The sequence below is a fragment of the Brassica rapa genome, chromosome A05, assembly GCF_000309985.2.
Source record: "Brassica rapa cultivar Chiifu-401-42 chromosome A05, CAAS_Brap_v3.01, whole genome shotgun sequence".
NCBI lineage: Eukaryota > Viridiplantae > Streptophyta > Magnoliopsida > Brassicales > Brassicaceae > Brassica > Brassica rapa.
In genome coordinates this window covers 3425328-3452275 of record NC_024799.2, presented here as the reverse complement: position 1 = coordinate 3452275, position 26948 = coordinate 3425328, and the positions used below count along the sequence as shown (strand labels likewise).

At 32.7% G+C, this 26948-nt stretch overlaps 4 protein-coding genes and 1 pseudogene across 6 annotated transcripts; 2 read left to right on the top strand and 3 right to left on the bottom strand.

Annotated features, from left to right (window-relative positions):
• The first annotated feature begins 78 nt into the window (after nucleotides 1-78).
• On the top strand, nucleotides 79-10955 carry LOC103867763 (annotated as a pseudogene).
• LOC103867064 lies at nucleotides 10815-13152 on the bottom strand. Its single transcript, XM_009145093.3, has 8 exons — nucleotides 12879-13152; nucleotides 12536-12648; nucleotides 12091-12263; nucleotides 11907-12000; nucleotides 11726-11836; nucleotides 11538-11627; nucleotides 11255-11405; nucleotides 10815-11163 (listed from the first exon to the last, which is right to left on the bottom strand). Exons 1-8 carry the CDS (start codon nucleotides 13087-13089, stop codon nucleotides 11054-11056), a joined length of 1053 nt encoding a protein of 350 aa, XP_009143341.1. The 5' UTR covers nucleotides 13090-13152; the 3' UTR covers nucleotides 10815-11053.
• A 39-nt stretch (nucleotides 13153-13191) lies between these two features.
• On the bottom strand, nucleotides 13192-17369 carry LOC103867065 (anaphase-promoting complex subunit 7). Its single transcript, XM_009145094.3, has 18 exons — nucleotides 17209-17369; nucleotides 17065-17133; nucleotides 16947-16997; nucleotides 16746-16880; nucleotides 16611-16673; nucleotides 16104-16213; nucleotides 15913-15997; nucleotides 15695-15754; nucleotides 15209-15254; nucleotides 14974-15047; nucleotides 14850-14900; nucleotides 14580-14780; nucleotides 14462-14506; nucleotides 14281-14374; nucleotides 14033-14178; nucleotides 13727-13956; nucleotides 13596-13656; nucleotides 13192-13510 (listed from the first exon to the last, which is right to left on the bottom strand). Exons 1-18 carry the CDS (start codon nucleotides 17275-17277, stop codon nucleotides 13424-13426), a joined length of 1677 nt encoding a protein of 558 aa, XP_009143342.1. The 5' UTR covers nucleotides 17278-17369; the 3' UTR covers nucleotides 13192-13423.
• A 126-nt stretch (nucleotides 17370-17495) lies between these two features.
• LOC103867062 (serine/threonine-protein kinase PCRK1-like) lies at nucleotides 17496-21035 on the top strand. 2 transcript variants are annotated; one of them, XM_009145092.3, is made up of 5 exons: nucleotides 17496-18752; nucleotides 18933-19297; nucleotides 19618-19881; nucleotides 19966-20088; nucleotides 20396-21035. In XM_009145092.3, the coding sequence occupies exons 1-5, from the start codon at nucleotides 18629-18631 to the stop codon at nucleotides 20915-20917; spliced, it is 1398 nt and encodes a 465-aa protein (XP_009143340.2). In that variant the 5' UTR covers nucleotides 17496-18628; the 3' UTR covers nucleotides 20918-21035. The 2 variants fall into 2 exon arrangements, with proteins under 2 accessions (XP_009143340.2, XP_033148151.1); XM_033292260.1 differs by having other exon boundaries at nucleotides 19618-20088.
• Nucleotides 21036-21568: 533 nt separating this feature from the next.
• Nucleotides 21569-26000, bottom strand: LOC103867061 (amino acid transporter AVT1C). Of its 2 annotated transcripts, none has more exons than XM_009145090.2 (13): nucleotides 25816-26000; nucleotides 25418-25641; nucleotides 24977-25305; nucleotides 24151-24365; nucleotides 23762-23785; nucleotides 23126-23306; nucleotides 22808-23027; nucleotides 22575-22710; nucleotides 22459-22478; nucleotides 22220-22365; nucleotides 22097-22140; nucleotides 21956-22018; nucleotides 21569-21859 (listed from the first exon to the last, which is right to left on the bottom strand). In XM_009145090.2, the coding sequence occupies exons 2-13, from the start codon at nucleotides 25597-25599 to the stop codon at nucleotides 21761-21763; spliced, it is 1659 nt and encodes a 552-aa protein (XP_009143338.1). In that variant the 5' UTR covers nucleotides 25600-25641; nucleotides 25816-26000; the 3' UTR covers nucleotides 21569-21760. The 2 variants fall into 2 exon arrangements, with proteins under 2 accessions (XP_009143338.1, XP_009143339.1); XM_009145091.2 differs by having other exon boundaries at nucleotides 25418-25659; nucleotides 25816-25976.
• Nucleotides 26001-26948: the final 948 nt, after the last annotated feature.

Sequence of the window (26948 nt, the reverse complement as noted above, 5' to 3'; positions counted from 1 at the left end):
TACAAAACCCAATATTTATTAGAAACCCACAAAAATCCGCAAAAACCCAATAAAACTCGGAAACTGATACCGGTTGAACCACCGGTTGAACCAATAAATAACTTTTACTTTTTTTTTTAGTTTTTAATTATGTTTTATATTTAAGTTTTCAATTAAAAAGTTAGGTGCTGAGAAAAAAAAAATTAGTTTTTCCATTTTCAGTTTTATATTTGTGATTTTTAGATTTTGATGAAGATTTTACTATGTTATCTAAAGAAAATGAAGTGAACGATGGTAGAGAGAACCAAAATTAGTTGATGTGATTTGGTGTTAGTTTATTTTTGCATTGACAATTTATTACAACGATCTTTAACTTTTGGTTTATTTTGTATTTGGAGTTTAATTTATTATTCACATTAGACATTTAATTATTTATAGATTTTATGTTTTGATTTTTTTTATGTCATAACTCTTATCTTGTTAGAGAAAATTTTAGATAGTCTACACTAATTTTTGATATTTTGTATGTCAAATAAAAATAAAAATATAAAAATTAAAGTTAAATATTTTCTAAATATTTTTAAACATAAAATATGTACATATCCAAACTATTATTTTATGTTTTAAAAAACATTTATAAAATATTAACTTTAGTTTCTATATTTTCATTTACGTAGCTGAGATATTATTATATAATAAAATTAATTCATTTATTAACCCACGGTTCACCTGCGGTCGACCCACTGACCTAGTAACCCGGTAAGCCGTCCGGTTCAGTGTCCGGATAGGGTTTAAAAACATTGATTATATGTAAGTGCTTTTGAGGCCCTGATTGACCACATGTTCTTTGGACCTGATATGTACCAATCCGTCAAGTGTGCGTGATTTTGTAGTCTACCTAAAAGCATATCCAAAAACAATTTTACTTTTAGGCTTAAGAATCTTTAAATTTAAAGTTTATCCACACCCTTGTGCGGACTAATATATATATTTTAATAAAAATTATTAACGTTTTATAGTTAATTAGATAAATTTTTTGAAATATGCGTTTTTTGATTTTCTTTAACTAATCTTAATTGCTTATTGTGTAGACTTATTTTTCTAATGATTTATACATGATTCTTTTGTTTGAAAGTCTGAATTATTTACTTGACTGAATCTGATTTTAACATAATCTATATATATAATAGCAAACCTTTATTTGTTTACATAATCTACATTGAAATTAACTTAAAAATTTAAGCAATAATAATTAAAATCAAATAGATTACATATCAATCACCCATTGGTTCAACAGGTTAACCCTGGGTTTTAGCGTTTTTTGAAGATTTCATCATTTTTAAAGCATTTTTTTGAAGATTTCATAATTTTTTAAACTAATGGATATTTCTTAAAACCCAAACCAGATTATATATTGCATCACCAAGTTTACATATTCAACCGCGGGCCAATTTTGGGTTTAAAATCGCTGATTTAAATGAAAAATGTTTTAAATGGACGAAATTTTTACAAAGTAACAAAACATTTAAAACATTGTTAATGGGATTTTTCATCATATAATATCCCGAATTTTGAAAGCGTGGATCAATTTTTTGTAACTGTGGTTATTACCTTGATCTATATGATTTTTAATTTAAAAAAAAATTTCAGTAAATCCAAACGCATTATATACAGGTCTGGATCAAATATGGAAATACTGCTTGAAACTCAAACATCATAATAGAATAATTTTAAATTATTTATTTTCTAATAAAAATTGTAAATTCATGCAAACTTTATCAAATGGTCAACAAAAATATATTTATGCTTTGAAAGAACGAATCAAAATAGTAATAGCTTCTAAATTGTTTAGGAATACAAAGTAGTGCAAATTGATGGTTACAACTATTGTACAAATATATGATTAGAAAAAATCATTTCTAATTTAAAATCGACAATTCATATCCTTACTGCATTACAATAATGAAAACACATTGTTCTTCAGAATATAATATATATATAAATTAAATATAACAAATACTTGTAAGTAAACAAATTTAAAAATTCAGGTACCCATTTGGTTCTCACTTCATTTCAATTTGTTTGGTTATAGAGAGATATTATCTGCTCGGTTACTTTTTTTTTCAGTTTGGTAAAGTTCTATTCGTAGTGCCGAATAAATATACTCAAATCTATACACTATCTTATATAGAAATTCATTAAAAATAGTTTATTTAATTTCGAAAATAAATTTATGTTTTCCAAACGCTAGTCCTATTCGAGTTTGTAGTTAAAAGTGCAAGATGTAATTATACGTTTCAGAATCCCACTTAATAATTTCCTAAAAAAATGTACACATTAATGAAAAGTTAAAACTGATTTTGCGATTTCTTATAAGGTTGATGATAAAAGTACTAGTGGTATTTAACACTGCAACATAATAGAACCATAATTCAATTATGTAAATATAATAGAATTACAATATCATTAAACGAAACAAAACTTGATTGAAAACTAACAAAAAGACATAATTAATTTGTAACAAAATAATAGTTATTCAGTACTCGCTTTCAACTCGTGGGCACCAACAACGGCAAGCTACAGCAACCGCGATCAAGATGAGTACCACAATGATCCAGACAAGGCATATGACTGCAACGGAAGTTGGATCCATTTTCTTCCTTTTTTTCGTTCACCAAACTTTTCAGTCTTTGTAAGTTTTCTTCTCTTTTTTCGTTTTGCCTACCAATCAATTATATATATATATATATATATATATATATATATATATATATATAAATGTATTGTTGATTCTGAATTTACATTTTTGTGGGTAAGTCACAGAATTTTGGAAAGTTTAGATTTCTTATAAAGAATTAGTAAAAATTGGAAATGTTTTGTTAGAAAACAAAGTACATGGAAATTTTTTGCTGTATTGATTCTTAGGTTCAAGATCCTTCTATTTTAACAAAGGTTTCTATCCTAAAATATAGATACATAGAATATACGATCATATCCAATCATAACTAATGTAGATATGTACATATCTCAATACCCTCTATCAAGTTGGAGAGTGTAGGTTTCGACTCAAACTTGATAAGAAATACTGAAAATTCCTTCTTACCAAGTGCCTTTGTCAAAAATATTTGCATGTTGCTTCTTTTTCGAAACATGTTTTGGTGTAACAAAACATCTCACGATCTCATCCATTAGACATTATTTGAGGAGTGATTTGTCATGTGTCATCATCACATTTATTTTGAAATAGAAAAATTATGACATAGAATACTAACAATGCTGACATGACTTGAAATTAATTGTGTCATGAACATTTACATTTAATGTTGATTTATATTTTCGGTAAATGTTTTGAATATTACTCATAGATCATCATTAATAGTTGAAATAAAAATAAATAATATTTTAATTTTTTATAATATTTTTCTTGTAGGTTATATCATTTTTATTGCTAAAACAATTTTCAAAATTTATGTAGTTTTTTTTTTAAATTGTAATTTTCTAATCTCAATACCATTAGTTTTTTTAATATCTAAATTTGTTTAGAAATATTATTGAGTAAAAACTTTTCAAAATTAGTTTTAAATATATATATATATATCATTTAATATTTTGTAAAATATTATTAAATATTATTAAAATAAAGCAAATAATAAAATATAAAATTATCGAAATGTTATTTTAAAATATAATTTAAATTTTAAAAGTGGTGCATGAAAACACCTAATCTCCTATGAAATGTTACTTAATTCCAACATGCTTTGTCCTTTTATGGAAAATGGGATTAGCTGCTCATATGAATAGCTGAAGTGTTATCACAACGAATCTTAATTGGTTTGTGTTTGTCAAAACAGACGCCAAATGTAGTCAGTAGACTCTTCAACCAAATCATCTCTTTAATTGTATCCGACATTGCTTTGTATTCTGCCTCCGTCTACGAGCGAAAGTCTATGTCTTGTGTTGAATGTTTTCCAAGAAACCAGTGACCCAACTAACTGAATAAACCATGCCGTTAAAATATCTTTGTGTGATGGCAAATGCTCCTCAATCTGCATCACACCAAGCACTCAAAGTCAAAGTCTGCATTGCCTTAAGTAATATTCTCTGTCTTGGGTTCCATATCAGATATTGTACCACACAAATGGCTGCATCCCAATGCTCCTATTTCGGAGCTTGCATAAATTGGAAAAGAGTACGAATTGCTTACGGCAACTCAGGTCTCGTTACTCTCAAGTAAATCAATCTTCCAACTAAATGTCGATATCTAGTCGGTTCTTAAATCGTCGCACTTTCAACCACCACAAGTTAGTGATTAGGCTTCAGTGATATTGTCAAGAGCAAACTTCTGTTGGCATAAGTAGATCCCTGAATCCAAGATTGAACACATTGATAACATATATTATAAAGTAGTGAGAATCAACTCATGTGAAATAGAGCATAAAGAAGATCTCTCTCATGGATCTAAATTTTTAACAATAATTTCTAAACCATAGACTCAAATGTTAAGAAAATTTTGAATTTTGATTGAGTGTCTTTTTGAAAAGTGGTAACCAACTTATGATATTTCCAGAAATTTCTTATTTTTCATATCTTTTTCACAATATTTTTTTTTTTTTGGTATTTCCATTCATAGTTTTCATCCCTCTCTTAAAATATAATATTTAAATCTACATATTTTAAATGTGTTTATATTCAAATGAAGTTATTGATTCAAACATTATGTTTTTACCTTAGCACTATTTAATTTTAAAAATTCTATTTTTAAAGGTTCTTAGATTTAAAGCTATTTTCATGTTTTCTATATATATATATATTTAGATCTGAAACTGAAAATTATCCGCTATAACTTATTCAGAAGTCTACTTAGAAGTTAAAACTAGTAGATTTCAAAAGAATTCTACTACACCATTCAATTTGAGCACGAAATGATAGCAATGTTACAATTTTTATAAAATTTTGTAATGATACAATTGTTACAATTTTCATATAATTTTGTTAAAATATAGTGTTAACCGAAGAGTGTGTAATATATTTGTTATATACTTTATATTATTGCCTAAGTACATTTCCATATTGAAACTTCATTTTTCAAAATGAATGGAGTAATACATTTATCTTTTTTTTTAATTTAATTTTCTATTTTTTGTCATTAATTTATACAGACTCATACTAGAATTGAGTATTACTTCAACTTAATTTAATTTAATTTTCTATTTCATAGTAGAATTGAGTTTTACTTCAAATTTTATTTTAGAATTTAAAATTGAGTGAGGTTAGAAATGCTAAGTTAACATAAAATCAGAGAAAATATGTATATCTCCCCTCTTGGCGGGATGCAACTCCTACTAATAATGCTTACAGTAAACTAGATTAAGATCCGCGCCTTGCGCAAGATGAACATTATATATATAAACTATTTTATGTATTATATGTTTTTATATATTATGAAATAATAAATATATATTGATTAATAAAAGTCAGTAACTATTACATATATAATTAAATTGATGCAAACATATAAATCAATTTTATTAATCCAAACAATTTTTTTTCTATTTGATAGGATATATAATTAAATTTAAATTATATTAACATACATAATATATTTTTAATATTAATTTTTATTAAATGATGCTTCTACTCATATGACTTTTTGATCATTTGTATCATTTATAGCAAAAACTTTAAATTATTGGTAACAAAATTTTCATTGTGGGATTAATAGTTTTAATAATTTACAATTTTTTAAAAGTTAAGTTGTGTCAATGTTTGTTCAAATCTTTTATCAAAGAAAATGTTCAATTAATGTAAAATTCACAATTAAAATATTAATGTATTTTATATGGTATATAGTTTAATTTAAAACGATAAGTATATATATATATATATCTTTTAATCTTAATAATTAATTAAATTAGACATTTTACTTATATGATTTTGTAATCATTTGTATTTTGTCATAATAAAAAAAATTAAACCATGGATCACAAAATTTGAATGTGATACTTTTAATAGTTTTTGTAATTTATAATAGTTTTTAAAAATTCAAAATATAACATATACAGAAAAAATAAAATTTTATTATATGGTTATTATGGTTTTTTAATTTATGTTAATAATTTTAAATTAAAAAATATGATAGAAGATGCACTATTTCTTATGAAATCTTTATTAATCAAAATCATCAATTGTCATATATACTTTAACCACATTAGACAATTCCCTAACTTTTATTTAAGGAAATAATAAATAACATTAATCATGAAAATTATGGTGAATTTAATAAAAAAATATTATTATATAATTAGATGGACCAACTTATTTCTCCAATGATTCTAAGAATCATTTTAGTGATGACACGCGTGGATACAAAAAGAAGTTGTAATATTTTTCAATTAATATATAAGAGAGTAGAAATTAGATTAGAAATTCAGAAAGACATAAAAAGTAAGATGAAGAAAAAAGAAACCATTGATTCCACCGACATTATTAAATCAAGGGGTTAAAATGGTAACAAATCCCACTGCTGATATATATAAGATCGAAGTATCGCTGAAGGCATAATAACCAAAATAAGAGGGAGACGACATGGCCAGAGAGAAGCAAGAAACTCTAACAGAGGAGCCACTTAGCCCGGTGTCGCAGCTGTTCGTTTCACCGTGTGTCTATAGCATCATTGTATTTACTTTAGGCTTTAAAACTAGATGCAACTCAACTGCCATTGTTGAAGGTATCAACAACACATGGATCAAGCTTCCCCGCCTCTCTAGCAAAGTGGTAAAACAATTATATTATTTTACATCTCTTTATAAATATCTAACCATTTTTGTGTACTCTTATATATATTTTTCACCTTGTGGAATGATTTAGCTAACGTATATATGTATACTTCTATAAATTAATATTCAACAAATATTATAAAATAATAAAATTACTGTTTCTAAAATTATATTTGTTAAAAGAGATTTTTAATACATTTTACGTAAAAATGTTTCAATGATATTATAAATTAATAATATATTAATGCATAAGTAATTAAAATAACATATTAAATATAATTTTAGCATTGTTGTATTTTGATAAAATATCATTAATGCTCACGTCTTTATTGCATCAACATGTTCTAGTGATGTTTATATTTTTGATATGAATCCAACCTTATAAGAAATTTTAGACATTATGATTATTTTAAGTATATATGTTTTCAAATGCATCATTGTTTTACTGTATATATAACAGTTTTATAACAGTTTTATAACAAAAAAACTATATATAACAGTTTTATAACATTATGATTACTTGTACGTGTATGTTTTCAAATGCATCATAATTTACATTATATATGACAAATATCTTTTATCAAACATTCTCGTTAATATAACATGTATAATCAATCATCCATTCGATCATAAATAAAATGTTTCAGGTGATGGATGATAAGAAATATGGAAAAGCGGTTTGGGTTCCTGTTAGTACTCGAGTAGAAGATGATGTTGTTGTTCCCGACCTTGATTATTCCAACATTGAGAATCCTGATGAATTTATAGAAGACTATACGTCACATCTGGCTAATAACCCAATGGACGTGTCCAGACCTTTATGGGAATTTCATGTTCTGAATATAAAGACATCAAATGCAGAATCTTTTGGTATAGGGAAGTTCCATCATTCACTTGGCGATGGCATGTCACTTATGTCTCTTCTGTATGCTAGCTCACGAAAAACATCAGACCCGAGATTTTCCTACTACTGCGACTACAAGAAAACATGTTGAATCCAAGAATCTTTGGTGGTTGGTTGCCAGATTTTGGTTTATAATAATGATCATTTTACAACTTTTGTTGAAATGTGCAAGTTTATCCTAACACTATGTTATTTGAGGGATACTAAAACTCTTCTTGTTGGTAAATTCGGAAATAAAGTTCAGTCTAGAAAGGTTATCCATCGGATAATAAGCCTTGATGATGTCAAGTTCGTGAAGAACACAATGAATGTGGTAGATATATAAGTATTTACAATTATCATTTTTAATATTTGTTGCTTGTTTCGTTTTCTTATATTAGTAACTTCAGAATTTGTCTTTCCTGTAGAAGGTGAATGATGTTTTTCTTGGAATGACACAGGCAGGTCTCTCAAAATATTTGAGTAAAAAATATGGTAAGTTTATATTCCATAAATATGCATTTACATTATCAATATCTTCTTTTCATGCAGAAAACTACAATATTATAGGAATAGGAATACTTCATTAACATTTAGTTACATATTTAAAAGACGATGAAAATCCAGTGGCCGTGAATAAAAAACAAATATTAAACAAACCCCGTCTTCGTGGTACAATAGCTGTAAATCTAAGACCAGCTATAAAAATCGAGGTAACCCAATATAACTATTATCTTTCTTTCTTTTTTGAGGAAATATAACTATTATCTTACAAAACAATAATTTAAAAAATTAGAATGCAAGAATTTGATTAAACATGAAACTGTAGGATATTGCTGATATGATGACAAAAGGATGAAAATGTAGATGGAGAAACTTAATAGGTCTTGTTGTATTTCCTATATGGATAAGATGTGAGGACGATCCCTTGAAATACGTTAGGAGAGCCAAAACTACTATGGATAAGAAAAAAAATCTCCATGGAACCACTTATATCATATGACATCGTCAAAATAATCATGAAAATATTTGGGGAAAGGTAAAATATAAAACTAATATTAACTTCTTTTTTTTTTTGAAAAAAGGGCTAAAACTAATATTAACTTTCCATCCATATGTTTAAGTATGTACATAAAAAATATATCAACTAATTTTGAATGACAGGTAGTGGAAGCTATTGCTAAGAGGATGTTTGGTCATACAACAGTGACATTTTCAAATGTGTTGGGTCCAAACGAAGATATAAGTTTTTTTAACCATCCCATGTTGGACTACACTAAATGACATAATCAATTTGTATCACTTTATTATAGATAGAAATGTTTAGGAACAGTCTAACCTTTGCAAGGTAGATTCAAGAGTGTTGGTTTGAATTGATGAATTACTTTTTTTTTATAAACCCTTTCGGTTGATCTGATAGATCCGGGGAGGAACGCGCATTTAATGCTACAGAGGTGAATTACCTTTAAGAGCCTTAGGATTTCGATAGATATATAAAGCTTGGAGCGAGCTAATGTGTTTGAGTTCTGGAAATCGAATTCGACTTACAACTTAACTAGATGTTTCTCCCCGCACATGTGGACATAATATTTTACGAATATTTATTAGTACAAACATTACAAATTTAAAGACCAGTATCATAAATTATTATTTATGCTTTCAATCATTTTCATATGAGCAAAGCTTAAGTAGCTTAAGACTAATCCAGGTAATTACTTTTCTTTGAACCGCTAATATCTACAGGTATACCAAGATAGGATCCCATTCCTCCCTTATTTGCAATTCCAGTTGATGTTTTTAAGGTTTCCTTGACATGTCCAGGTATTCTCTTACCAAAGAGTAAGGATGATTTTCAAAGTTAATGCATTATCCAGACGCATTCCCGTAGGTTCCAAGTGCTTTCATGATTTTATCGTATTCACGTGGTTCCGCCTTGCAAAAGAAAAGGCTATCATCAGCAAAGAAAATATGGGATACCGGAGGGCTAGCGCGTGAAACGCGCATCTCCGTTATCTTTTCTTGATTCTCAGCGTGATTTAGAAAGCTAACGAGCATTTCCGTGCATAAGATGAATATGAAAGGAGATAAAGGATCTCCCTGTCGCAAACTCCATTTTAAAATTATATTTTCTCTTCGCTGACCATTGAATAAGACATGATTTTTATCAGCATTACAAAATAGTAATATTTATCCTATTATACAATCCATATCAAGTTGTAGTGGACAGCCTATAGCACCTTTTACTATTTATCGTGAACACAATTATCAAGATTCTACCAAACGATGTGTAACTATTTGATTTCTAAATCACGGGATCAGCAGGGGACTACGATTCGACGTCTTTGTCGGTTCAATTGGATTCATTTTGTGTGGACGTAATAAATTTATCCATAATATTGGTTTGTTCATAACCTTAAATACTTATTTAGTTTCATTTTAATTGTATTTTTAGACTTGGATACAATATTAAGAAAACAAATAATTTTACATATTTCCAAAAAAAAACATCATTACTAATACACCTAACTACATTTCAACCAAATAGAAAAATAGATTGGAATATAAAATCCATTATGAGTTCTCTCTGACTCCACAATTAGGTCGTTGGTGCGCTTGACATTAATCGAACCAAATACCTCACTTTTTAACATCATTCCTACATGACAAACTGTCACCAATTGATATGCATGTCATTATTAGCAATAATGGATATCGAAAATAATTTCAACTCATAATTATATTTAATTTTATACCATTTAATTTTATATTTCTATTTTCTTGTGCTAAATTTTATATTTCTGTTTAAGTGATGTGAAACACTTTTTAATTTTGTTGCGTTTGTTATAAATTTTAATCACAACCAGTTTACCAACTTCTTTCATTTAGGATCCAAATTTTTAACAAAATGCTATTCGAGTATTTCAAAGTTATTTTTAACAAGACACAAGCTTTAACATCTGCACTGAAATTAAAGCATTTAATCTTCTAATAAGAGCTTAAATAATTTTAAAACTAAACCAGATCAGATGATTAAAAAAAAAATCAAGATGATTATGTGAGTCATAGGTTGAGATCAGAACACTTTTCTTTTAATCAGATGAGCCTGGCCTTTAATTTCGCTGATGCTTCATGGAGAATACTAAACGAGTACGTGATCAATATACATGAATATGTGATTAACCTAACGATGATCCTGTTGAATACGCAAACCCATGCATGGTCAACGTAACCAAAACATAAGTACCATGAAGAACTCTGAAATATTTATCAGCTGTTTGACCACTCGGAGTATACATATGAGTTTGAACCAAACATTTTAAAAAAAAAATGCTTCACATTTGTGGATTCTTTCGTCAGTAGCTTTCTTGGTCTCTTCTCTCTGCATACTCCATCATCTTGATCAAAGTTAAAAACATTACTTCGTTACTCCAAGAAACTGAGCAAAGCTTGGATACTTAGGCTCCCATCCTATTTCAGCTCGTGTCCTTGAGTTGTTCAGCTTCTTCCCTAAAGGACCACTAGTGCCTAGAAAAATCAAAAGTTATCAATATCTAATAAGAAGCTCAAGGCTTTTCAAGACAAACCAACATGTGTCAATTGGCTGAAAGAAACTCACTTGTGAAGCCTTTGAACTTCTTATCATACTTTCCACTTTGATCCATCAGGTCCATCACCTCTTGCCTTGACAAAGGATGGTTATCACAGCCCAAGTAGATCCTACCACCAGCTTTCCTCTTCATGATTGCAACTGCAAGCGATGCTGCATCCTGTTCATGAACACATTACACAACCTGATAAGATCTTATATTATTATATATGCAGACCGATCATAAGCACCACCTATTCAAGGCCATGGTCTTTGTACAAAAGAAAGGAATGAGCAAAAACCACAAATATACCTCATAGTGGATGAGATTTAGGATATGATCAGGACGAGCATCAACTGTCTCCTTATTCAACCAGTAATTATGTGCACCTCTAGTCTCTGTGTATTAAAAAGTTCAGGGGAAACATAATACTCAAATCTGCTATAGACCAGAAAAAAAAAGTGTTTTCACTATTTGTTCATTGAGCTCAAAAAGGATATGTAAAGCCCTGCAAGTCTGAGGACAGTCCCTCCACTTTCCAACACTACTTTTTCAGCTCTCAAAAGCACATCGGTTCTTGGGCTCTTGCCTAGTGGCACCACTGGAGAATCCTGCAGTCAAGAGAATGCTTATTACAGTCTCGTCTTGAGTATTAAAATGTATTCAGGAACTGAGATAAACCTCGTTGCAGTCTCCATTATCAAAGCAATCAAAAGGTGCAGAACTAGATGTGAATAAGAATGATCCTTCACCATTCCACTTTGATGCTGCCGTCCTGATCCGTTTGTAAGCACAAACACAGTCACATAGGTGTTTAGGAACACACTTCATAGACTCTTGAGTTGTTGAAACAAGTGAAATTTACCTGAGCTCAGCGGCGTAATCTGGACTTTGTGAAGGAGGAGCACAAAAGATAACATAAGAGAACTTGCCATCAAATTCAGTTTCTTTAAGAGCTGGTTTGATACCCAACTTCTCCAACTCATCATGATGGTTTGTTGTTACTGTCTGCCCAATGATTTGACAATCTGGATGTTCCTGCTCCACACACACATAAATCTCCAACTCTCAACTTCCACATTTAAGAAAAAAACATGACTTTCATTATCATAAACTTTGTGAAGAAAAAGAACTAGTCAATATCCAGAAGACACAACAATATTGACAAACACTCAAGACACATCAAACAGTGACTTGCAGGTCATAAAAAAAAACCATAACCAGAGAGATGTTCTATAAGAGAAGCTGTGTTGAACTATCAAAATCAGCACAGTACAGTCCCTGTAGAACACAATGATCAGAAAGTATACCTCTCTCCATTTTTCAGCAACTAAGCGTCCAAGAACACCTGGTCCAACAATCAGCAAATCGTTTGCCCCAATTGAAACAGAAGACTGGACCTTCAAGCCATCACTTGTCTCACCTTCAGACAAACAAACATAACACAAAAACATACAAAACGGTCACTACTTGGAAGAAACAGAATAACAAAACCTTAGTTTGCTAATTACTGTTAATTAACTCTACTCAGAGATCAACAAGTTGTGTACTAACCATCCAAAATTATAAGAAAATGAAAAATAGGAAAAGTCAACGAAAGGTTAACTTATCCTTATAACTAGAAAAAAAGTCGAAAACAGAGAGTAGGGATACCAATGGTGGATGAGGAAGAAGAGGCTTGTATAGGAGTCACCATCATCGAAGACGTTGTTGATAGTGACAACAAGGAACTGGGTTTATCCACGCGTCTCAGAGCAACCATCTTTAGTGAGTACAAAGATGCTAAAGTCGACTGCTTTGAGACAAGGGTCGATGGAATTCTCGAACTTATCGTCGGAAGTGAGATGCAAGAGATGAAACCCATCAAGAGACACAAAGAAAGAACCAGGCTTTGCTTTCGAGGAAGAAGATTGAGTTGGTGAATAGATGCTCTTGGAATGTGTTTGTAACCAATGGGGTGTTCCCATGTCAAACATATTATATTAGATTACTAATATTATTTTAAAATTTTTGTTCTTGGAGTCAGACATACTTGTAGAGAGTCAACAGTGATCTTTGTGTCTTGTCCCATTATGAACACAAAAATGAAAACTTTGTTTCTATTACACTTTGTAGAGAGGAAATGAAATTGTATTGTGAACTTGTGACATCTGCGTTCTACTACACTTTCATAAGATAAGGGGATACTGAGAACGTCTTCACATGAGCTCTGCTTCTTCAGTGTCTCCATCAACATCTTCAACATCGTTCTCGTCATTCTCATCCGCTGCATCTGGGTCTATTCCCTGCCAATCAACACCCCCACAAAGTTTGTAACGCACTAAAAAGATATAGAGAGTCTGGATTTAACAACAATGTTGGTTGACCAACCTTCATCTGTTTCTCCAGGCGATCTAGTCCCTTTTTGGCTGCCTCATTCTGTGGATTTATCCTGCATTTTTACAATGTTAACAAAGAGAGTTACACACTATTGGTTTAGAATCTTATATACATTTATATACCTTAATGCAGCTTGATAGTGTGATAAAGAATCTTGAAGCATATTCGTTGCAGCAAACACTTGAGCTAGCTTGACATGGAGAGATTCATCAGCCCAGTCTTTTAGATACCGTTCAAGTAGTGATACAGCATCTCCGTTCCTCCCTTCCATTAGATGAAGGTCAGCTAGAGCTATGGCTGCTCCAAGGTACCCTGGTTCTAGCCTCAGAGCTGACTCATAGAACTTTTTCGCCTGTTATAAAAAAACATATCATTAGTCTGCTACACCCAAAACTTCTATCCATCAAAGTATAATACTAATATTTTACCTTTTCCCTGCCACTTGATGTATTAGCATGAACATCACCAACTAATTTAAGAGCCTTTGCAGACTGAGGCATTGCATTCATTGCTTCTCTAGCGGTATACAACGCTTCTTTGGTTTTGCCAAATGCCAAATAAGAATGGACTAATCCTGAAATGACCTCAATATTTCAAGCTTGTTAAAGATTAATACCACCAAAACAGTACAACAATGGAAGTGAATATCGGTTTTTTTGTCACTTGTTAATCAGACCTTGATATGAACGAAGATCAGACCTCAGATTCTGGGCAGCCCTGAAGGCAATCGCTGCAGCTTCTGGTCGTTTTGCTAGTAAAAGGAAGTTTCCCTGAAACATAGAAATAAGATAGTGGATATACACACAAAACGTTTTTACAAAATAATTAAAAAAAAAATCCTCTTTAAACAAATGCACCTTCACTATGTAGCCGGGTATGTGCCTCTCATCTACCCTGATACTCTGATCACATAGTGAATCTCATCAGATATCACATAAAGATTTGACACAAAAATTTCAGTTGCAGCAAGCTAACCTTTTCAGCATAAGATAATGCTGTCCTTGGATCTTTCCTTTCCCATAGTACAGACAAAGCTACAAATACTTCTGCTCTTGTATGATCAATGCTTAATAAATCGTGGACGAGCTTGTTTAGCCTGGAATAGTCGCACTTCATCTGTAGCAGCATCGCATACTCATCCATACAGGTAAGTGTGTAAGGATCAATTGATCGAACCTACAAAAGCTTATGTATTATTATGCACATTCCTTGATTTAAAGAAGTTGAAAGAAAAATATTGACTACCTTCTCAAATCTCATTATGGCCTCATCATTTTTCCCAATAATGGCTTCTACCTATGATGGAAGAGGTCACTATTTACCAAAATTATGTTAATCAGCTTTAGGCAAAACATCAGTCAGCTCTAACCTTTGCCGTCTCAGTCAACAAGTGTACGTTATTTGGAAACCGTTGTAAAAGTTCAGCAAAGAGTTCCAGCGCCCCTGAGGAAACACAATAACATTGCACACTATCCGATTAATCATTGCCGCATGCCGCAAAATTATATGTAAGACATAAAATCTACAGGTTTAGACACAAAGATTCAGAAGCTATATCTGATGAGATGTAGACATGTGCATTCCAAAAGGAAGTAGAGAGCTACCTTTGTAAGCATGTGAAGCAACACAACACTGGGCCTCGACATATCGCTGTGAAAACGAACAAAATTACAGAAGCAGAGAAGGAAGATTATAAATTTAATGGCAGTTAAGCTATAATACGAAACCAAGGAAACAGCCATCCAAGAGAAGGTATATAACATATTACGTTGCTGGTTGAACAGTCGAGCTGATGCTAACACAACATAAAGCAAATGCTATCAAGATGATTATACCACTTTCTACTCATGAACAATGAAAAGCTTTTCCCTATGTACAAAATGTATAGTTCATTAAATTTGGCATTCACCTCATCTTTATTCTTTAGTGACAAAACTCTTAGAGCCATTACAGATGAAGTCGTATTCCGAAGAACATAACAGATTATAAGATACTAACTCACTCACAATAACCAGCTTGGACACAATATTTATGATTTTAGTTTCAAACAGGTTTCCATTTTTGTAAACACTTTCAAAGAGTATTCTTACCTGCAACCAACGGGTAGGATCAATCTGATCGAGCGAAACTTTTGCACTTCTACTTGAAGTCTGAAATGACCAACGACACAACAAATTATAAAGTAGTATGGATTTTAAATGGAAAAGGTCAATGTAAAATAAGGAGCAAGAGATGCGAAAAAAACATTGAAAGAAATTATTAAAACCAAAAGCAACTGATAAAAGAAAATCGTAGAAAGGGATGACACCTGAGTAAAAGCTGATATGATATCCTTTGCAGTGGCTCCAAGTTCAGCTAATCCTATGATGGCTTCGAGTACATAAGGACATTGCCTGCAGAGATTCAAGATTTAAGTTTGTTGTATACATAAAAAAAAGGATATTTTTGTGACAGTGTTTCAATGTTAGGGAATGTTGGGAAAGAAAATGAGAAAGAGACCTTAAACACTCTTTATAAAAAGCAATAGCACCACGGTTATATCCAGAATTTCGATGAAGCTTCGCCATCAATATATTCATCTCCAAGCTCCTTGTCTTGACAGACTCCATCTGGCAAAGAAAGAAAAAAAAGTGCAATAACAGATTATAACTAAGCACACTATGATTCATCATCCTTAAATACCTACAAGCAGTGTTGGAATCAAAGAATCATTTAGTTTTACTTGTTTAGTAAATTTTCATTAATGGGTGACGACAGGAGGCTAATACAACCCGATTAAGGGAAACTAAAACAACCAACTAATCATGGCTCAATAATATTTCTTTGAAGAAAATTACACCAACAGAACTCTGATATAAGCCAACCTATACAAAACAAATCTATTCTGAGAAGCAGACTAATCCCTAAACAGCTCCTTTTTTTTAATTCTCTCACACATATATTCTCTTCTATATACCAATGTTTGTGAACCAACAAATCCAGATGAACAAGACAGAAGAGACATACCTCAGCGATGGCAGCTTTGGTTTCACTAAGAGCAAAGTGAGATGAAGCAATCTTGAATCTCACCTAAGAGAAAAGTTATACACACACACATGAGCTCCTACTAAACTCCAACCAAAGCAAAAACGCTAAACTTACCTCGTTCTCATTAATAGCAGAGACACTAGAAGCATTCACAGACGATCTAGTAGACAAAGACAACGAACTCCTCGAAATACCAGAGCTTTGCTTCGGAACTCTTGCACAGTGATGCAACGCTTGCTTGTACGTATGCTAACCAAAAAAAAAAACACAAAGTTCGTAACTTTACATAACTAGTCAAACATAAAAAGATCTTACAATAGCTCTACGGTACTCTCTCTGATGAAACAGAGCATCTCCAAGTAGAATCTGGATAAAGAATCAAACTTTCAATCAGTAATGAACGATATGGAGCCTACTAGTTTCGGAGATTAACCAAAGTCTCGGCCTTGAGATGAGGGCTAGCTTCGGCGCTAACAGTAGAGGACGAAACGAGGAAGCAGCCCTGAGAATTTAGAGAGTTTTATCAGATGAAAACTAGGGATTTAGAGAAGAGAATCGAAATGGGTTAAAAGCTTACGAGCATTTCGGCGGAATCGTAGAGGCCGTGCTCCATTAGAGTAGCGATCTGATCCTTTGGAACATCCATTTGAGGGAGCTTGTGGGTTTAGTGAGAGCTTTTTCTTCGGAGAGCAACGATGAAGAAGGGGCTCCTTCACGCTCGCTCTTCAATTTGAAACAAGCAATCAATCTTGTTCTGAACCGAACCGAACCGAACCGGAATAAACCGGTTATCCGGTTGAAATCTAACTCGGTTCAGTGGAATCCAATCGGGTCAAATAAATGTTTTTTGGAATTTAACTCAGTGTGTGAAAACAGAATTAGAATAGTTGTTGTGTGGGTTTTGATTTCACTATATTTTTCTGGCTGTTGTAGCAATCAGTTTGGTTCTGTCCGGTTTCTTGTTGGTTCTAAAGTCATATCAGATTTCATTATTTTGTACTGGCTTGCAGATAACTGAGGGCTATAGAGTTTGTATTGTAATTTGTTGAGTTTATTGATCACATTGGTATTTCTATTTGTACCGGAGTAATTGTTACCGAGAATAGAGACTAGAAGAAATTATATCTATATACTAATCTACTTTAGACAACAAGATATACTAGTAGTTATCTAAGGTATAGGAATCTTCTAGTAGCTATCCTAGTAAGGATGAGACGGTTGCCTTGGAAGCTCCGTTCCTGCAAAGGTAAGACAAAAATGTTGTGATGGTGCAAGTCTTAGGTGTGTGGGTTTACTTCTTGGTGCGTCTCTTTTTAGTTATAGGTGGATGATTCTCAGTTAGATGACTGACACTTAACTCTTTGCTTCCATTAGTTGAAAGGGAACTTATAACTAAATGTGTATGTCTCTTCTCTAATAATCCAACATTTCAAGGACCACCTATTTCAACAACATTTAATGAATAAGGTAAAACATTTTGAGTTAGGATTGACTAAAATTATTTATACTAATGATGTCATCCGGGTATGGTAGAGTGCGTGTGTGACTTGTAGACTTGTAGTTTAGAACTTGTCAAACAAATTTTTGTTTGTGCAAGTAGTATAACTTGTCGACAAGATATCATTTTTGTATGTGGTATCAAGACTATAACGCATGGCCATGTCCCCTGAGGCGAAGCGTTTCTTAGTACAATTCGTATGTTACAGAGAAGCCTGTTTGAAGTAGTAAGAAGAAAGTAACTGAAAATTTTCATTAATCTCTTATTTAAACCCCTTTTACCTTAACGACTCCGGCCAGAGATAAAGCCGGTGAGTAGAATATCAAAAAAAATGTATTAAAGAAATGAAAGGGAATAACGTGTTCTTGGATTAGTCTATTAAACAGTAAGCAAGGAAGAGGCTGAAAACAAGATTAAGAAAAGAATAAATAAAAACGTCTCTGGGTTGGTAAGCGGCAAAATCCAGCTGCCAATGCCTATTTGACTTCCTCATTAGTTCATGCGGAGCTCAACTTCTTCTTCTTCCTCTCTCTCTCTCTCCAAAACTTACTTTAAAGCTCTCTCTCTCTCTCTCAATAATGAACATGAGCAACCTCATCACAACATGAATAACTCTACACCAGGTTTCTTTCTCAACTCAACACTATTACCATATTTCTATTTTTTCTATATTGTGTATTCCAAGAAATGCCAAGATATTGTGCTGAGAGATGGAATCTGACTTGCTTGGTTCACATTTTTCTTTGTTAAGTCATCTCTGATCTTGTGTTTCTGTTTCCTTGGGGGTACTTTTCCTTACACAGTGAGGCGGCTGGTTTCATCAAAGGCAATGAAATGTTTCTACTTCAGCAAAGATAAACCTCAGGATGGAGCAGCTAAGACTAGAAATTTTGATTCATTGCAAGGATCAGGGTCTGAGTTTAACTCAAGTACAAGTACTACAACTTCCATCACTTCTTCCTTGCACGTTCTCTCAGAGACACACAGTAACAATCTCAAAGTCTTTGCCCTCGATGACCTCAAAACCGCTACCAAGAACTTCAGCCGGTCCTTGATGATCGGTGAAGGTGGATTTGGTGGTGTGTTTCGTGGCATCATTCAGAACCCTCAAGATTCTCGTAAGAAGATTGATATAGCTGTTAAACAACTCAGTAGAAGAGGTCTTCAGGCAAGCAAAGCTCCTCTCTCTCTCTCTTTCTTTCCTACTTTTTCCTTCTTGCTTTATTTTGGTTTGAACATTTCAATATGTTTTGATTTGGTTCTATAAAGGCCTGACTGAGATTAATGAGATTATAAATATTTTAAAGTTGATTTTAATATGTAAAAATCGACAATTTAGAATACATGCAACCTATGTATAATAGTTCTTTAAAATTTTATGACCAAGGCGAATGTTTCATCCGACTGTGTCCATAACCAGCTCTAGACTTCTGTTCTAACTTGCAGCAGATTTAATCTCTAACAACATAGCCTTATATGTATTGATAGGGGCATAAAGAATGGGTGACAGAAGTAAACGTGTTGGGGGTAGTGGAGCATCCAAATCTGGTGAAGCTGATAGGTTACTGCGCTGAGGATGATGAGAGAGGGATCCAACGGCTACTAGTTTATGAATACGTACCAAACAGAAGCGTTCAAGACCATTTATCAAATCGTTTTATAGTCACTCCTCTTCCTTGGTCCACAAGAATGAAGATTGCTCAAGACACTGCTCGAGGGCTAGCTTATCTTCATCAAGGCATGGAGTTTCAGGTCTCTTTCTCCTCCTTAACATGGTCACATATTAATAGCTTTAAACTATTATTTTATATGTTCTTGAAATGTATGTTCATGCAGATCATATTTAGGGACTTCAAATCTTCCAATATTCTTCTTGATGAGAACTGGAACGCAAAGCTCTCTGACTTTGGACTGGCTCGTATGGGTCCTTCCAAGGGAGTCACTCATGTCTCCACCGCGGTAATGGCAGTCTCACTAAGTGTTTATTTTCTTATCTTCAATTGAAACCACCATCATAAGTAAACTGTATTGATTCTAGAGTTACAGTAACCTTTTAGGATTAAAAGAACCGTCATTAGTAGATGTAAAATTTAGGAAAAATAGATATCGGGTTTTGAGAATGTATAAATACGAGTTTAAAAGATTATAAATTATTTATTCACATAATTAATATACAAATTCTGAAACAATACTTATTGTTTCAATAGTGTTCTTGCTTTTTCGTGTTTGATTCGCATTTGTTCTAAAGAAACTATGAATCCACCAGGTTGTAGGAACCATTGGTTATGCAGCACCTGAGTACATCCAAACAGGACACCTCACAGCCAAAAGCGATGTGTGGAGCTACGGAATCTTTCTGTATGAGCTCATCACAGGGAGACGTCCCTTCGATAGGAACCGCCCAAGAAACGAGCAGAACATCTTGGAGTGGATAAGACCTCACTTGACTGATATCAAGAAGTTCAAGATGATCATTGACCCAAGACTTGAAGGAAACTACTACCTCAAGTCGGCTTTGAAGCTGGCTGCTGTTGCCAACAGGTGTTTGATGGTGAAAGCAAAGTCAAGGCCAACGATGGGTGAGGTTTCAGAGATGTTAGAAAGGATAGTGGAGACTTCAGACGAGGTATCTCCAGCTTTGCCGTTGGTGAAAAGCTTGACGCCTAAAGATGCGTTTGAGGCGTCAAGGAGAGAGAGAGTTAAGAAAAGATTTGTTGAACTTGTAACTGGGGTAAATGGTTGTCCTAATCTGCCTACTTGGTCTCCTAAACTTGTCACTTCTCTTTGATTTTTGAGACAGAACATAAACAAACCAAACAAAAAAAGAACTCAGCGTTTGTGTTTGTGTTATGAAAATATTATTGTCATTGTTATAAAATATTAACAAGCTTTAAATTAGGGTTTTAGATATCTTCTTCCACACGTTGCTCTTCATTAGCCGCCGTGCCCAAACCCTTAAACCCCTAGCTTCCTCTTGGACACAGAGACGTTCTTATGTTGATGTTTACATGAAATGGAAGAAAGATGATTACCTTCAGTTAAGAGATGAATATTGATTATTTTTTCAAATTAGTAGAGTAAAGGGTTTAGCTGTAAACAGTAATGGAGAAAAGGTTGTCTGTGTTGCAGATAAGAATGCAATGAATAAGAGAGGAGGAGGAGTAGACCATTCAACTATTGAGTTTCCTTTTTCCCATCAAAAGGTTGTAGATTGAGAGTCAAGGTTGAACATTTTATATTGCCTCAGAAGGTTCACAAGGCCTTTGAGAGACATTCACAAATCTTTTTACTTGTGTAAGAAGAATAAGACTTGAACAGCTATTCTAATAGAGCCTTACAGAGACCAAGCAGTGTTAATGAAGAATTCTGAGTTGATTCTCAAGAGTAGAGGAAGTACTTACAGGTTTTTGAAAGAAAGGATTGTAGAGAAAGATTTGGATTTTGATTGCTAAGGGAGAATCTTTATTAATCAAAAACATCATTAATGGATTTGTTTCAAACCAGTCTAAAGATGCAGATCATCATCACTCAAAATATTACAATAAAAAAACCGTGAATGCAAGAATGAGTTTGCTATATGAAACCAAAATGGGTAATAAGATTTTGTATAAAAAGAAAAAGAGATTCATGTTCAGCTGCTCAGTTTTTGAATGATCTTGGAGAGAGCTGAATATGAGCCAATTACGGAAGATATTGCTCCTATTATGATGATTAAGACACACAACATCATCTACAAAAACAAACCAAAAACCATTTGTTAATGAAGTTTACAACAATGTTTTTATGTTACACTGAGTATAGATATAGAATTGCTAAGAACCATTACCTGTGTCGAGGTAACTTTTCCCCGTACAATGCTCAGGAAACAAACTGGGGGAAGTATTAGCGTCTGCACAAACAAAATATGAACTTACATATCTAAAAATAGCGTCAGGTTATTATTATAGAGAAGGAACAGATAGCTTACGACGAGCATTGTCAACAAGGATCCAATCAATGACATGACAAGACCTACAAGATTTTTTTGAGTGTTTACTAATAGCAAAAAGTATGATCCTGAAGAAAATGAGCAATGGTAGAGAGGATGTACCAAAGAAGGGAATTGAGAGACCGACAAGCAAAGTAGAGAAGACCAATGCGGTTCTAATGGCAATGGCGTACCAATGCGACTTGTTATGTCTTTCTGGTATCAGTTCCTCAAGACTCAGTGCTACTGGAGATATGGTCAAAGCATATGTGCTTTCTTTTGTTAAGGTGACACACAAATATAGATTTATAGAAGTTAAAAAGTAAAATAAAACTATTTTCTATCTTTATTGGAAAGGATATTTGGTAAATGGATTCACCACCTGAGAAAATAGATTAAAAATCGGTTTTAGTTCCTGTGTGATCATATAACCAACATGCAATCAGTAGTGCAATGAAAACATGTTTGTTCTATTTACCGTAGTCCAGACCGCAATCTTAGTTGCAACCAACTCTTGAGGCAAGTTGAGAGTAAACTGTGATTCTGTTGCTTCTCCAAACATTGTATAACCCATAACAGCCACACCGGCATACATCAGAGTACAAATTCCAAAGCTGCAATGCATTTATCAATCATTGTATGACGAATGTATTTAGAAAATATATAGTTAAGAGGAGCTTTAAGAACTTGTTAAAAACGATATAAGCTTACCATGTCAAGAGAACAGCAGGGTATTGAGTTGGTTTTGCCATAGAAGTATAAATATTGGGGAAAACAGCATGTCCTGAGTAGCAGTAACCATATAGCCCTATAGCTACAGGTAAGGTTGACAAGTTTAGTGTAGTTCCTTTGCTGTGGATTCCAACTTCATCTACCAAACCAATCCAAAACAAACACAAAACCACTAGCACCGATGCAATCACCCCTCCAGCTGACAAAATTTTGACAAAAATAGTCAATGTTAGGAACATTTCTAGACTTATGTTTTAAGTATATCTTAAGTTAGAGGAAAAGAAAACAAAACTACACCTGAGATATAACTCAGTACACTGAGATCTCTGAGCCAGACGGTGGGGAGAACAGCGAGAGTGGTTAGTATTGCAAATAGATGGCGTGCATCTAACTCAAATCCTCCAATACCGAAGGCAGCATTTGGAAATAATGAAGAGAGATTATCACTCTCCAATATTATATATTCAACACAGCACGCCTGCAAAAAAATATACATTCATGGTGCAACAAAAGATTAAGAAACAAAGAACCTGGTATTGAGAAGGTGTCTCAACAAGTTACATCTAAACTAAACTGTCAGAAAATTCATTTCACACTAGTAGTAGTAGCCTTTAATAAGCTTTTAGGGACCATTCAATCTAAAAATAAGTATATCTTTGCTGCTTTAGTGACGTGCAAAACAACTTGAAAAAGGAACAAATAGATACAAAGAGAAAAGTAAAAAGAGGTATCATCAAATCTAGAATGAACTAATGTGAGAATCTATGGGGCCCTATGCTAATTTGTTTCACGACATGGGGCCATGTTGTGTTTTTTATGTTATGTTTTTTTAACACCACTTGGATTCTCTTTTATTATGTACTTTTTCTTGACAAAAAGAGTTAATAAAGTTAAACTAAAGTCATTTACTGGATGAATGGAAAAGGTACTTACGTATAGCTCCAAGTAGAGTACTATCTGCAATACATAAAAAAGAAGAAAATAATTAAAATAAAATGAAAATAAATGTCATCAGATTCCACTAATGGTGGTAAGCTATCTAATAATCTCAACCTTTGCTTAACTATGAATGAGAGTAGGGTTGTCTACTTAACACATAGTTGTAATATTTTATTGATGTATTTAATGAAACATTTAGAAGTTCATAAGATTGTACTATTGACTTCTGATAACAATGATGGAATGATTAGTAAGAGATTAACTAACTGATCTACTTGTTGTCCTTAGCTTTTGAGTTGTTCCATTTGTTCAAACGCCAAAAGGCGATCCAAAACTTAGTTTAATCATATGTGCAATTGACAAGAAAAATATTAGCCCCTTACCGAGACAAAGATACGCCCAGTGGTACCAAACGCGGCTTGGCCAATATCAGGATAGGTCTCAAGGTCAGACTCACTGTCGAGGCAGTAACGCAGGAGTATTCCAGTGTAGAAAGAAAGCAAACCATATATAAACAGTATCATTAGTCCCAACCATCCTCCTTCTTTGGCAGCATAAGGCGTTGAAAGTATTCCAACTCCACATAGAACGTTCAATCCTACACATGACCCACATGTTATAGACGAAGACCATCATCATAAATTGATTTAAGAGCAAAATGATAAACAATCATGTTCTTTGAACTTAGACGTGTTTGGTCTATATAAACAGTTTTGCTCATGTGCTTCCATGTGATATATGACAATAGAGTTGATTGCTATTTTGTACTTTTTCTCACGTTTTATAAAAACAAAGTTCTTCAAGACCGTAGAAGACGGTCTTAGGCCCGTACACACATATCAGAATATGAAAGAATCTAAACAAAAAAAAAGCATATTCTAATACACACCCTAGATTCTTAATATGAAACAATAGAGTAAAGGTTGACAACTTTTCATAATGATTTGCTCTCACATGTTACTACGTGCTATCATCAACTAGCCAAGCATCTTTTTAAGTTTTCACATACACACATAACAAAAAAAAGCATCCGAATATTTTATATGCTAACACACACCCTAGATTCTTATACTGTCAAACAAACACTAGAGAAAAGTTTGGCAACTTTTCATAATAATTTGCTCTCACATGTTACTACTATATATCATCAAGCCAAGCATCTTTTAGACTTTTTAAACTACATAAAGCATTATGGTAAAATAAACTCACCATTTAGAACAGCTTGTCCGTATGAGCTGTTGCGTGACATAGGAATCTCATGAGAGACCATGAATACTTTCTCGTCCTTCCGCATTGAACCTCTCCTCGAAGGAGCAGGAGAGAGCAAGCCATGAGAGCTGAGTCTGTGTTTAGGTGGTGGTGGTAGTGCTTGCTCATCTGCTTCGAGCAGAGGCTTTGTAACAGCAGGTAAAGACTCAGGAGTGTGTCTTCTTATCAACGAAGAAGACAAGAAAGAGCTTCCAAATCTCGTCACCGAGTTATTCCCAAGAAAACCGATGTTGGGAGACGGTACACTACTGTAAAGATCAATCGACTGCCTACAAACATTACCAAGAACACACAAAATATCAATACGTGGACCAAATTGAGAAAACAAAAACTTTGTGGTCAAAACATAAATAATTGAAAATAAAGGGATAGAGATAGAACCTGTAACTCTGTGGCCAAGCTGTAGTGTATGAGCTTGGCTTAGTATGTGTCTGATTATCATCATTAGCATCGGAGGAATCAGAATGGCTTTGATCATCATCATCTTCTTCTTCGTAATCTTTTCTATCGTCTTCTTCCTCGCTCTCAATGTAGAAGCTCTGATCAGATGGTACGTGATTCATTTTTTTCCTCTCTCGAGAGATAACCTCTAAAGTCAACAGTCTCTGTTACAAAACAGGATTCTTCTTGTAATGAAAATTCGAGTTTCAGATAAAATGAGTCCACAGATCAAGAAAACAGACAGAACAGAAACGCATCGGTAAGATTGTCGGAATATCAAAAACGAAATAGAATTTTAAGATTTAAGAGAATTATTGTTCGTAGACTTTTGGTGTTACCTGAAGGTTTTCGCGTGAGGAAACAAACAATGGTGAGCTTCTTCGGATCAGAGAGAAGAGAAAGCTATGGAGGATATAAGAGAAGAGAGTGGAAGAGAACGAAGGAGGGAGAGAGAGAGAGAGCGGCTTATTCTCTGTATACCTATATCAGTTTACAAATAAACTCCTACAGCCAGCTTTGAATTAATATAAAAGGAAATGTTTTAAACAAGGTAAAAAAAAAAAAAAAAAAAAACTTATTTTTAGTTACTTAGACTTTTCTTCCGACTCAAATTTATTCATGAATCATTTGACTAGTGCTCTTTTTTTTCCTCTAGAAAGATATTATAAATCATTAGAGAGATTCATGGCAGAATAAGGCCGGTGGAATAACAAAATATCCTTGAAAACATAAGTCGAAAAGCTGTAGTAATATTTATTTCAAAATGATAATTTCACAGCTTTAGTCAATTATTCTTGCTGTTCATGTAAGATGAGGACCGCCACTTCTTTGAAAGCATGGTGCTTGTCTTTACAGAATCTTACCGTTATTTCTATGATATTATAAAATGTAATGTGTTATTCTTTGAACTTAAATAAGAATTTGATATATTTTTTTGACAAAGTCCTATATAAAAAAAAGTAAAATAATGATTATAAATATGTGAAAGACGTATGCTATTTTTTATGTATTTTAAAGTTTGAGATTGTGTTTATTAACTTTATGTTTATATTTAATTAGCTTAAAGTTTTATTTACTTTTAATAAAGTTTCCTTACTTTTTATTTTATATTTTTATTAAAAAAAATATTTCAAAAACAAATGTATTAGTTAAAATGTAAAAAATTAATTTTCAAATATAATGAATATTATTTTTTGAAACACTTAAAATGAATATTTAAAATACTAATTTTAGATATAAAGAAAAATAATTAAAGAAAAGAAACAAAAGATGGCTAATCCAAACAGTTAAAAAACAAGCGTTTCAACGTATCATAGGCGTGTGTGACTCTGTATGTTGGCGCAAGTGGAATAATAAAAGACAAGAATACGCGCATTAGGACAACAACGAAGTGACTGGATGACGACGAGTTACACACAAGTGGGTAAGCCGTCAATTTTAATCTTACGATTTGCTTCTTAAATATTTTACT

Excerpts from the sequence above, each read along its gene's own strand:
- LOC103867064 (XM_009145093.3), bottom strand. The coding sequence starts at position 13,089 with ATGGGTTTCATCTCTTGCATCTCACTTCCGACGATAAGTTCGAGAATT. Across the intron at positions 11,406-11,537 it reads TAAATCTCATCCACTATGAG|GATGCAGCATCGCTTGCAGT; the intron begins GTATATTTGTGG and ends GTTCATGAACAG. Across the intron at positions 11,164-11,254 it reads GAAGTTCAAAGGCTTCACAA|GCACTAGTGGTCCTTTAGGG; the intron begins GTGAGTTTCTTT and ends TGATTTTTCTAG.
- LOC103867061 (XM_009145090.2), bottom strand. The coding sequence starts at position 25,599 with ATGAATCACGTACCATCTGATCAGAGCTTCTACATTGAGAGCGAGGAA. Across the intron at positions 22,141-22,219 it reads TCTCTCAATTCCCTTCTTTG|GTCTTGTCATGTCATTGATT; the intron begins GTACATCCTCTC and ends AAAATCTTGTAG. Across the intron at positions 22,019-22,096 it reads CCTTGTTGACAATGCTCGTC|ACGCTAATACTTCCCCCAGT; the intron begins GTAAGCTATCTG and ends TTGTTTGTGCAG.
- LOC103867065 (XM_009145094.3), bottom strand. The coding sequence starts at position 17,277 with ATGGATGTTCCAAAGGATCAGATCGCTACTCTAATGGAGCACGGCCTC. Across the intron at positions 16,998-17,064 it reads ATCTCAAGGCCGAGACTTTG|ATTCTACTTGGAGATGCTCT; the intron begins GTTAATCTCCGA and ends TTCTTTATCCAG. Across the intron at positions 15,998-16,103 it reads TTTTATAAAGAGTGTTTAAG|GCAATGTCCTTATGTACTCG; the intron begins GTCTCTTTCTCA and ends GAATCTCTGCAG.
- LOC103867062 (XM_033292260.1), top strand. The coding sequence starts at position 18,629 with ATGCGGAGCTCAACTTCTTCTTCTTCCTCTCTCTCTCTCTCCAAAACT. Across the intron at positions 18,753-18,932 it reads CATGAATAACTCTACACCAG|TGAGGCGGCTGGTTTCATCA; the intron begins GTTTCTTTCTCA and ends TTCCTTACACAG. Across the intron at positions 19,298-19,617 it reads TCAGTAGAAGAGGTCTTCAG|GGGCATAAAGAATGGGTGAC; the intron begins GCAAGCAAAGCT and ends ATGTATTGATAG.